Consider the following 12,689-nt stretch of genomic DNA (forward strand, 5'->3'; position numbering starts at 1 on the left):
CTATAGCTTTTTTGGGTAAGAATTATGACAGCATGCATGAATATTAAGAGAGGCATATATCTAGCTGTATATAGGGTTTAAGGTCAACATGTCTATCCAAAACCAGGTTCCGAACAAAATTATCTTCACACATCCAACTTTGTATTACATCCAACTTTGTTTACAAAATTGCAAGACAGTGGGTAACTTTGTTAGGTGTAAGGGGCAACTAGCTGCAACAAGTGACATTGGGAGTTACTTTGCATGACATTGGCAAGACTAACTATGAATTGATAAAGCAACCTACCATGCGAGTGGCCAATTCCACGAGTTCAGTCTTAGCTTGACGCACACCTTCAGGACTACCTTCAACACGAATCTCATTACTCTTCTCACTATCAGCAGGGATACGGATTGATACTCCAGTTTCCTTCTTGATGCGATTGACTGTAACAAATACAACACATCATTACCATTAACTACTTACTTTATCCCCTTTATATACCTTGACCTAATAAGAAAATTACCTCATATATTTCAAGAAGTGTCTTTTTCAATCTCCTTTGGAACCCTGTAAAAGGGTCTGGGTACTTTTTGTAGGACAAAAAAAACCACAATGTCCACAGATTTACATTAAACTTGCACGGTTTGACGTAAATGATGGTAGCAAGTTTCCCTGAAAATACTACTTTGAGAAATGAGTAAAACAATGTCATGAAAATCATGAGACAAAATTATTTAAGCATGTTAAAACGTATTTTCATGACATTGTTTTACTCACGAACTACAGCACCTCAACTCCCTCAGTAACTAATATTTTAAGGTACGCTTTCTACTATCGTTATCTTCAAACGTTGTAAGTTTAATGTAAATATGTGGACATTGTCTTATGTGTTACAAAAAGTACCAAAATCCTTTAAATGACATGAGAGAAAGAATAATGTTGAATGTGCGTCAATCAGAGGCAACACCTTATCCCATTCTGTACTGCAGTCCTTACCATTAGCACCACCCTTGCCAATAATGTGCTTGTGGAACTTGGGATCTATCTTGACAACAGCAAAATCCAATCGACTCTGTAGATCTCGTGAGATTTCTTCAAGAGCCCGACGTGCCTCTTCCACCTGTTCTGGAGGTCCCTCCAATGTGATCTTATCACGCCCTTCCTCAAACTCCACATGAACCTGGATCAAATAGAAAAGACATTCCTTAATGAAAGGGCTTCAAACAGTCACACTCAAATTTGAAATGTAATTTCAGAACATTTTATTTCTTGTCTCATATCTATTTACTTTCTGCCTCTCTTGGTAAAACTTTCCAGCAAATGAGGGACCACTTTAAACCGTTCAACCACAAGAAGTCTGAAGGCAACTGTGCAAAGAACGCAAATGTTTTTGTTCGCACAATGCGTAATATATGCACTCACAACATGATAACTTATTGTAGGCTCACCGATTTTTTTCATTAAAAACCATTGTTAATGATATTGAACAATTAGTTATGAGGGTTCATTGTGATTGGGCCCTGATTCTACAATAAACATTGCACCAGTCTGAGTTACACAAACAGTTATTGTCAGCACACACTCATTCCTTTAAACATGGGATTTGGACAGATTTAATACATAAGCATGTGCAATGACTTACATTAGACAGGTTCTGTGTGATGCTGCGGATGTTCTTTCCTTGCCGTCCTATGATGAAGCGATGCAACCAAGCTGGGGCACCAACCTCACTGATGACAACACTATTAGCCTGTTACAAATCACAAACAACTCACATTATTCCACACTCAAATAGTAGACATGTTTGATGTTGAATAGAGGAGTCAGCAATATTGCTGTTTTGCAATAGACCCCTTGCAATACGCGCAGCGTACTTGCTTGTGCCTATCCTGGATGTCATTTTGGGTGTCAAAATTGTATACAAACATGCTCAAAAGAGAGTTGACACCCAAAATTACGTGCTATGCTCGGAAGCACATTCTGTATTGTGTACAGGTTACGCTGAGTTCACGCGCATGTCGTACGCACAGAGAACAGCTATTGTCCAATGATCTGCTTCCTTTTTGAGAGTGTGACAGCAAATGTAACGGTCTATATGTTTGCATTCATACCTTGTCATACACCATGGTAATGGCTTGTCCAAGTTGATGTTGTTCACCACGCAGTGTAATAGTCTCAGACACTGTATCCAGGCTTGGCATCTCCACAGATACACCTGTCTTCTCCAGAATCTCTGTTATATTACTGCCTCTTGGTCCAATCACATACTTATGCTGACACTTACGCACCTCAAGAGATACAGTAGTAGTCTTCAACTTCTGTACAAATTCAACAAGAAAATTTATAATTAAGTCTCACATTTAATCCTGTACATAAGCAAATCAAAATTTTAAATGAGTTTATCTTACAACAAATTCATACAATGTTATAACCTTATAGATTCCACATTGTAAACATAAACATGTTTTTTTCTTCTTTTCCGAACATAAAACTAAACCATACTACTGTTTAAAGCTTCTCTCAAGCTGAATACATGCAATTACACTGATTAGAAAGATAGCACATGAGGGACAAAAACGTATGATAAACTGATGTCCTTCCGTTAAAACTGATATCAAACCTAATTTCTACTTGAACATCAAATAGGACACAAAGGCAGTAAATTCAGAGGTGGCATGAAGGGCTGTTGGCTCACTTGCTCCTATTAATTCATGTCACTGCCTACGGCACCCAGAGCTACCAGCCAATAAAGTTATCACGTGGGAGCCCACTTTGGAGCCCACTCACAGCAGGTGCGGCCCCAAATTTGATTGAGGATGCAGGAGTTAACAACAAGGAGAAGCTAATCAGATTCAGTTGTACATGTATGCAGGATAGAGTTGTGTGGCATGTCAGACATCGAGCCCAACTAAAACATGCGGCAATGCGACAACTTGGGTCGACTGAGTGAGTGAGTGAGTGAGTGTCAGTGATATTGTTGGCAAGTTATGGTAGGCCTGTTGACCATACACTAACCAGAGGGGGCATCTGGATGTGATTTGAGTATGGCCACTTAACTTGTGTATGAAAGTCTGCTAAAACCCTGCAAAAGGTTTATCACGATTAACAACCCCAATGGTGATGGGTAGGCAGATGGGGCATTTACTACCGCGGTGCATGTTGTCATGCACGACGTGCGCATGCATCGCCTATATCTTTGTGTGGGTTTAACAGTGCCGTCTCTTGATATTTTGCCATTTGCGAAAAACCTTATGCAGCAGGATACTTGAGGCAAATGCTTACCTTCTCATTGTAAGTAGCATTGATCCAATCTATAGCATCTTTCACACCTTCCTTCTCTCCAGATACAACAATCTCATCAGTGAGTGCACTGGGTGGTGGCACATGAATCTTGGCACCCGTCTTGGCTTTCACTTCCTTGATATAATTCTTATCAGGTCCTTCAATGAATGGATGGTACACACGAGGAATGCTAAGACGCTCAAAAGCTAGCTTGGCCTGAAATCACACAAATAATCATCATACCTATTATACTACCAATATGCAAGAACTAAACAGCACAATACTCAATTCAACTTTGGTTTGGGTATTTATCTAGATTGAAGGACTGTCAACTAAAGATTACTCTACTCCGTCAGTAAGCCAATACATCATACAACCACTGGTCTTAACACAATCTGGCTTCAATTCCACTGTACTGCCATTAAAAGGTTCCCACCCAAGTAAGGTTTAAAATGAAGTTTCAAATCCAAGCAAAGTTCAAATCTCAATAGTTGCTTGAATAAAATGTATGCAAAAAACTTGATTAATAATGCATTTCCAGTGGACTTCCGGTTGGTGTAAATACACCGCATGAAACGGGTGTGGTTTATGGTTGAATAACATAAACTTGAGCTGATTCATGTTATTGAGATACATGTACCATGAGACAAGTGACGTCATATAAGAAGATGTTATTACATAAGACCATGTAGTACCTAGATCGGTCGTGCGTACATACATGCCATAAGGCGTACACAAAATTTTCTGGTTCTTCATTGACGCGCTAAAAGTCACGTGCTGGTGGTAACGCAAGAAAAATGAACATTGGAGATAGGCCTTAAACCACTATGGATGCACTAAAGTCACGCGCTGGTAGAAGATAACCGTTGAAGATAGGCTAATGGCTGCGCCCATGCCAGAACCCGCGTATGTACGCCAGGCTGCTCTAGGTATTATACTCAATATCTATGCATTAGACATGACAAGATTGTTTCATTGAATATGTTGCTAATGTAAGACTATTACCTGTTCCTCAGAGATGAGTTGTATCTCATGACGAGCTCTCTCTATACCTTCCTTAGGTCCCACAATATGAATCAGATCAGAGGTGTCATTAGGAGTTGGGATGTTGATCTTAGTAGCAGTAATATTCTCCAGCTCTTTCATCTTACTTCCTCCTTTACCAATGATGAAACGATGGTGCTCCTTAGGGATCGGGATACTGATGTTGGCCTGCAACACAAACACATATTAGTTTAAGATTTTCTGGCACGTTAATCCGGAGGTCTTTGGTTCGAATCCCACTCTAGTAAAATCTTTGTTCAAACCCCAAAATCATTTAAATATTTACCCTCAGCAATCCACCTCCAATTTAATTCAATGAGAAGGAATAACTTTGTACAACTATAGATGGTTCCCACTTGACACCCACCGTGTAAAGTCAGCCACAGTGTAAAGTCGGCTATCTTTCAAGGCAAATATTCGAAACGCCCAACCATGTTTTATGCTCATACAGCATGCAGGAGTTTTCAAATTATTAGTTGGTGAACCAATTGGCTGCCTAGAAAACTTAGAATGCTAGACAAAGCTCAAAGACATAAACCAAATTGCATGTTAAGAAAAATATAGGTTTGGTTATTAAACCATAGTCAACTGGCAAGAAAAATAAAAAAGCATTTGACTTATTCAAGAGAATTAAACTCTTCCAAAAAGACTAGGAAACCTTGCACATATATATATTTGCTGCATTGTACATACCTGTGTTTGCAGTCTATTGAGGACTTCCCTACGTGCTGCCATGACTGATAAGGGTTTCCCAGTCACAACAATTGTCAGGCTTTGGTCCCTTGCCAAACTCATTTCAATTGAAGCTCCTAAATTAAGTATATAAAAAAGAAATAATTTAGTTGACAAGTTTCTTAAATCCAACAGAAACAGCTGACAACCTCTTATCTCCGAAATGATTGTACATTTTCTCTCCCCAGACCCTTTTTTCAATTTGGATTTATAAACATTAAACTTTGTTTATATTTATTCAAACCTATTACCAAGGTAAAATGTGTGAAACTACTTGATTTGATGTGTGATTCCATGTAGTTTACAAAAACACTACAACTATTTGTATTTGGTTTTAAAATTCACCTGTTGACTTCATGATCTCTGCACAGATTCTGCCGGATTGTGAATCACTTTCTCCAAAGCCTTGATTCATCTCCTTGTATCGACGTTCCTCCAAAGGCACATAGAAAACCTGGCCAGGTAAAAACATCATCAAACCATAAAGACAAATAAGAAATCAACTGCATGATATTTAAAAAAGGAAAGAGGTTGATTTGTTTACTGTAGGATTAACTACTTTAAAGTCATTAACATAAAAATTATAAGGTTTCTAAATACAATGTCCTTTTATACAAACATTCCTGACCTACCATTCCTATTTTGTAATAAGCACATAATCTGTACTACATGTACAACCAATTTCTTTTAGAGGGCCATAAACACATGTAGGCTTAATACCTTATTGTTAACAAACAACATTTTTTTTTTTTTAATTAGTTTATCTAATATGCTTCTTTTTTATTGTTACTAAATTTGTTGTTTTGTTTGTGGGTTGTTGTTTTGTTTTCTTAAGGTTAGAGGAAGTAATTTTATTTGAGAAGATTAATCATCCTTAATTGCTAAGTGTACCTGAGTAATAGTGGAAGACTTGACAGCCATTCTGGCATAGGATGCCATCCGTGGCAACATGGCACCAGGAACCCCCTCACTACTCTGATCATTTGGAGTTCCAACTGCTGTTGCCAATGGGGGAAACACTTCATCATAGGTTGGTGGTTCATAAGCTTCATCATCTAGACTGATTACTGTGGGGTTACTATCTCCCATTGGTCCAGGTATTGGCCCAAATCCTGGAGGGGGACGGGTGGATGCTACTGCTGCTGTGTCCGTATTCATGGTCTTGGCCGTTATCAAGTCAAACAGATCCACTGGAAATACACAACAAAACAACAAATGGCAATTTTTTATCAACCATCCTTACCTTCAGAATAAATCAACCATTCATTAGTTTTTGACTTTAAGAATCACAAAATCACAAATGTGCTAAGGGTAAAAAATAATGATAATTTATAACTATTCATTAAAATAAATTCACTTTCAAATGAGGGAACATCTGAACATTGTGCCTTTTTGTATGGGGCTGATGATAGTCTGACGCATACTTTTGCCTAGTACACATCTGAATGGTATTTGCCAATGAAAGTACGGTATATTGCCAATGTGATTGTATAAATCTTTTTTCAGCGGTAGGTCTAATTGTGGTCCCAACTTTGATCATCTCTGCTTTGAGGTGGAGTGGGGGGGGGGGTGGGTCTGGAAGTGGTTCATGTAGATTATAAACATGGTCGCAACACGGTTTAATACACAAACATCGCCTTTAACAGAGGCATAAACAATGATTTGAAATAACCTTAATAAAATGTGAGGCACAAGGAAAGGTTGGGTAAAATTTGTGGAGAATATTTATGGACATATCACTGGTTTTGTTGAAAAAATTAACTTGGAAACATTAGGCTTTAACCTCCTGGAGAAATATTTTGTATTTGAAAAAAATATATAAAAGAAAATGCACATAATGTGCCCAGTGCCTTTCGGATTGAATACATGAACCAAGTTGGTTGGTGAACCCTTGCATTGTTTGCCCAATGGGAGACTTAGAGGCGCTAGGTGGCAGCAGACTTACCAGGTAAATTTCCATTGTTTACGTAGTTGTGAGCGTGCGCTCATTATCAAGAACAATGGATCTTACCTGGTAGGTCTGCTGCCACCGAGCGTCCTGAAAGTCTCCCATTTGACCGCAAGCCAAGGTATTGGCCTATTGTGGATGCTCACAATCATTAATAAGGTACATGTAGGAGGCTAGGCATTAATAGAAAGAAACCGACACTTAAGTTTCTTTGAATCATCACTTACACTCACACTTTACAAATTTTAGAGTAGGCCCCGACTCGAGAGGGCGCTGTTCCGACGTCAATCTAAAAAAGACGTCGGACCGGACTAGGCACTATTGGTATTGTGAGTCTGACCATGGAGAAAGGAAGAGGAGCTCGAACGAAGGGACTTCAAAAGTCGAACCTGTGGTACGCGGTCGTTTAATGACACCTCGTAATCACCCACATACCTTATACAAACAACGGGCGACCTGGCATGCGAGTTTGCGCGTGCGCACTTGGTTCTTCACTCAACTATGGTGTCGTATATCGTATGGATATAATAAAGAAAAAAACAACTTTTTTGAGACCTGATAAAATTTGTGTACACTTTCGCCCACCAAATCGAAAAACACAATTGAATACCAACCACCCTCGTGTGCTAGTACCCAAATTTTGAACCACCGCTAGTGACAGGAAAGTTGCAAAAAATGTAAAAATATGGTATGATATTTCCATGTTAACACCACAAACGGTAAATGAAAACGTGTGTATTCACAATTCTTGTCTCCAATGATTCAACTTTACACGAAGGCAACGGTGCAGAGTGGCAGTACCACAAGTTCTGTACAAAGAGATCTAATCCCGCTCGTTAATCGGCCGTCCAGCTGGAGGTCTCCTATCTTTTTCTACTGGTCAGTCAGGGGCATTGTCAGGTTATTCTTTTGTTACTCTGCAGTTTTGCGGGTCGTTCAAGCTCCTTCTCTTCCTTCCCTACTCCATGGTCTGACCAGCCATGCAGACTGACCCCATCTTTAGTTGTTTTGCTGCATCTAGCAGCAATACACGTGGTTGGCATTGCCGGAAAAATGCAAGAAAATAACTTTTTTGAAACGTACAAACTCAATAACTTGGACTTGCATGTACTTTGCACGTGTGTTTACTCTACGCATCAAGCCAAAGTCTGCCTCAATTGACGTCACAAAAGGGGTAGGTGGAGTCAACCCCCCAAACAACTTTAACTATTTTTTAATCATATAAATCGTGACAAACAATCAGACCTTCGTTTTTGAGGAGCGCGAATGCGCTCGCGCTCCTACCGCGCTCCTGGGGCTGTCTTCAGGTGCGCGATCGACAGCGCTCCTCCTCGATCACTACTTGATTACTTAGACTTGTAATGCACTCTACGGTCCACCACAGCGACATACATCATGTACATGTACATGGTACCAGCACAAGGAATTCCCAGCACACTGTGCGTCTGTATGTCAGACTGTAGACGGTACGCCTTCTACACTGTATGTTCAATAAAAACGTCTGGGCACATTTCACAAAGAAAACTGATGCAAAAGAGGCAAGTTACATGTGGTAACCATCGGTAAACAGTATTGTCCAAAGGCCCACACTCTTCGTGTATCACAACTTATATGTAAAACAACAAACCTGTGCAAATTTAGGCTGGAAAATAACGAGAAAACCCACCCTTGTTTCCACAAGATTCACGGTGTCATGATATGTGTTTTAAATAAATCTGTTTTTCTCGATATCGAGAATTGATACTTGTAATGTTTTCTCAAAAAGTAAAGCATTTCATGGAATATTATTTCAAGGGAAGTCTTTCATCATTACCTTCTGTAAACCCTGTAAGTTATTTGTAAATCTGTGAAATTTTATTTGTTTTCTGTCCAGAAAGTGTAACATATTATTTTGGGGAGTTGCTCAGGTTCTGTAGTTTTTAATCAGGAAAATATTTTTCGAAATTTATGTTAACCCTATACCATAGCTGTTGACGTTTTACATGCTGAAACTAAGATGAAAATTAATTACTTATTTCTCAAAAACTACAGCACCTCATCAAGTACTATCCGAAGCTTTCTTCTATTATCTTCAAACGGTGTAAGTTTAGTGTAAATCTGTGGACATTGTGTTTTGTGTCACACGACACCTCGACTTAGGACCAAGACAAATTGACAGTATGGCCATGACGGGGGCCTCAGCACAGGGCTCCAACAGGGCCGCACACAGGGCCGGGAAAATGGGGTGGGGATTCAAAGGGAGGGGGGGTTAGGGTAGGGTTAGGTTCGGAGTTCGGTTCAACCGTCAACTTTTCTTGGCCATCCGTCGAGCTGTCTCGCAGTCGAGTTTATGAACCGTCAGTTGTACGAACGGTCGAGCTGTCTCAACCATCGAGTTGTCCGAACCAACATGGGAGAACTTTTCGAATGGCACCACCACTTTTTCACTCATTTTTATATAGGCCTAAAGGAATATCTCGTTTTAGGTAAATTAGATACCATATTATTTCATATCGAATGAAAAGGTGGTGGCACCATACATAGGGAAACTTTTCCCGACTGGATTCTCACTGGAATGGAAGGAGAAGCTAGGATATGGAGTTACAGCGGCTATGCCTAATTAAAGGAACACGTTGCCTTGGATCGGTCGAGTTGGTCTTTGAAAAGCGTTTGTAACCGTTTGTTATAAAATGCACATGGGTAGAAAGATGTTGTAAAAGTAGAATACAATGATCCACACAAACATGCCTCAAAATTGCGTGGTTTTCCTTTTACCTCGTCGACTAACACGTCGGCCATTTATGGGGGTCAAAATTTTGACTCCCATAAATGGCCGACGATGTTAGTTCGCACAGTAGAAGGAAAACCACGCAATTTCGAGGCAAACTTGTGTGGATCATTGTATTCTACTTTTAAAACATCTTTCCAACCATATGCATTTTATAAAAAACGGTTACAAACGCTTTTGTTTTGACCAACTCGTCCGATCCAAGGCAACGTGTTCCTTTAATCTACCTATAAACCGTTAGTACTAGCAGTAAAGTCATAAGTATTCAATCAAGTCTCTATCTTCATCCATGGGATGGGCAAGTTGAAGGTCCTCCCCTCCCCGACTTGTAAAATGTGAGGCTACATACGACTACGTACACGTACGGCCATTTTGGTAATACTATTTGACAAGAATTTTAATGTTTACTTACACAAGTGGATGCTGTCTTCCGGAAAATCCGTCCAAAAATTAAACTTTACGTCGCTTTCGCTCCACTGTGTCTGTTTTTACAGTCCACGGCGGAGTAAAATTGTGAAAATATTGTCTGAAATAGTTTTGATAACCGCTTGTCGCAGTTACTCCGGAAAGAGTCTAAATATGCACACCCACACGTACACATGTGTACCTGCGCGCATTACCACGTAGGTCAATTTCTGATTTTTCTGTACGTGGCAAGAAAAATATCACTCCGCTTCATCGTCAACATCTTACGATCTCACTGATTGGTTAAACTCACAATCAAACAAAATATGGTCGAATCAAAACAGCCAATTTATTGAACTTTGTAAAGATTAAAAACCCAGTTGCTGATACTTTGGTTTATTTTCGTGGAAATTTATCTTTATAACACACATCATACCGTTTGTATCATAACTATGTATGTAATATCATCCTTGGTATTCATATGTCAAAATGTGGCTTGAATTGCCCCCTCTAATACCTCCATGCATACATGTACTCGCTCAGCAACCACAGGTGAGCTGATGACAGGTGTACACGTGGTAGCCTGGGCCAAATAATTAGCGCGTGCACTGTGTCGTTCATAGTCGTTGCTCTTTTCGCACTATGTAACATGCTACATGGCGATTTCATTTGCAGTCTTTTGAGACTTTGCGTAAAAATTTCTGGATGAACTGTCGGCACACACGCGAGTGTTATCAGGGGGGCGTGTCGACTACCCGAACACGAAGCAAATTCCTGATGAAACTCTGCACTCGATTGTCCGAGGAGCTTGCAGCATGGAGGTAGAATTCTACCTCCTGCTTGCAGCATGCAAAAAACGCCTGTCAGTGTCAGTCAGAAAACAGTTTGTGTCATAGCCAATTTCTACCTCCATGATTTGATGAACATGATGACAAGTAGTCTTTAAAATGTTTTTAACATTAATTATTTAATTGGTAAAGGTTGTTTTAATTTTAAAAGAATTCAAAAACATTATTTGTAAATCCCATCTTAAAACCAAACTTTAACCGAACCCCCACCCGAAATCGGCGCGTAAAATCCGGAGGTTGCCGAGGTTCAAAACAGCCTTTACAATTTGTTTTCGCTCAACCCCAGATAAATACGGTCATTACTACTCTTTTGAACGGTGTTCTCGGCTGACGATGAAGAATTTGCTATGAGGATAATTGTAATTGGAATGATTGATAATTAGCTTGGGGTGGGGTGGGGGGGGGGGGGGGTCACCTTCTGCAATGGATATTTTGGTATTTGGGAAAACCCGTGTTACTTGTCGCTTCAGTTGAAACAATGACAGTCAATTCCAAAGGCGGCGTTTTCAATAAAACTTCAAAGGCATTATTTAGCAATGCGATATCAGAATCAATATGCAGTTATGGGGACTGGTTTTTGCTAAAAGCTGTTGCGAATTTGAATTCTCAAATCGCACCTGATGACCAGGAGCTTTTAATATTCACCTCGTTTGCCGAAACCGGTAAACATGTTTTAGCAACGGGGAAACATAGGTCTAGTTTTCCAAGCCAACTTCTGTAAAGTAATCTCGTTTCCCGAAATCCACTGTAACTATGGGTGTGTTTTTAGCTCTGCATCGATTTCGTCTGAATATTCGTTTATTCCTAGATTCCTTTAAGACATTATATTTCATTATTTTAGGCATTCAAGACTGCACTTTTACGTTGTACATATCATATCATGGAGGTAGAAATTGAAATATTTCTACCTACATGATCATATTATTTAGGTCTACACTTATAATTTTGGTGCTGCCTTTTACGAAATTGGATGCGGCTAATTAAATTGAATAATTTGATCAGTGAATGCCAAAACCCCTGTTGACTGTTGATTCAACAGAGCGTTCATTTTCGTGTTAAAATTGCTGGATTTTGTTTCAATTTGGCCGGGGAAACGGTTGCCTAGTAGGCCTATAGTTAATCTGTTTATCGAATGTCTTTATCGTTGGCCTACTTGTTAACTGAATTCTCATTTAGCGAAATTGTTGTCTCTTTACGTAACTGAAAACAATGGAATGATGAATCTGCATCACAAAAGAGAATGACAAATTGAACACAGTGCCTAAGGAATTTACATGCCTCAAAATGAAATTGAATGCCCAAATTCTGAATTTGAAGTGCAGTCAACGACTGCTCATTTGCTGAATTTGACCGAAAAGACAACTCGTACTGTACAAGAATTTCAAGCAGTTAGAGAATTTCAAGCAGAAAATACAATTATGAGATGTTTTATTAACAATTGTGTACCTGATCAGATTTTACTCTTAACAACTAAAAAAATTAACAGTGTTATACTTGCAACATGTTTTCAACATTGTGACTTCAAGATTAAAAACTCAAAATTAAAATGGAACGGGAAATGAATCAGACACATGGTGAACATAGAATAAGGTTTATTTATATACAGTCTTATCGAAATATTTGGATTTAAATAGTTTTTATACAATTTTGCTATAAAAATATTGACATAAACCAAAACCT

At 39.2% G+C, this 12,689-nt stretch overlaps 1 protein-coding gene across 2 annotated transcripts in view; it reads right to left on the reverse strand.

The window, feature by feature from the left end:
* The window catches only part of LOC139950672 (vigilin-like), a 24,761-nt gene extending 14,407 nt beyond the window's left edge, over nucleotides 1–10,354 (reverse strand). For both annotated transcript variants that reach the window (XR_011787685.1, XM_071949460.1), the window contains exons 1-10: nucleotides 10,169–10,354; nucleotides 5,933–6,231; nucleotides 5,387–5,495; nucleotides 5,003–5,118; nucleotides 4,271–4,477; nucleotides 3,266–3,481; nucleotides 2,095–2,301; nucleotides 1,626–1,733; nucleotides 980–1,163; nucleotides 287–426 (exon numbers count right to left, since the gene is read on the reverse strand). Coding sequence is in view for 1 of the 2 variants with exons in the window: in XM_071949460.1 (XP_071805561.1) it covers nucleotides 287–426; nucleotides 980–1,163; nucleotides 1,626–1,733; nucleotides 2,095–2,301; nucleotides 3,266–3,481; nucleotides 4,271–4,477; nucleotides 5,003–5,118; nucleotides 5,387–5,495; nucleotides 5,933–6,199 (1,554 nt within the window). In the remaining variant the exon portion in view is untranslated. The remainder of the gene's footprint in view (nucleotides 1–286; nucleotides 427–979; nucleotides 1,164–1,625; nucleotides 1,734–2,094; nucleotides 2,302–3,265; nucleotides 3,482–4,270; nucleotides 4,478–5,002; nucleotides 5,119–5,386; nucleotides 5,496–5,932; nucleotides 6,232–10,168) is intronic.
* Nucleotides 10,355–12,689: the final 2,335 nt, after the last annotated feature.

The sequence above is a fragment of the Asterias amurensis genome, chromosome 18, assembly GCF_032118995.1.
Source record: "Asterias amurensis chromosome 18, ASM3211899v1".
Taxonomy (NCBI): Eukaryota; Metazoa; Echinodermata; class Asteroidea; order Forcipulatida; family Asteriidae; genus Asterias; species Asterias amurensis.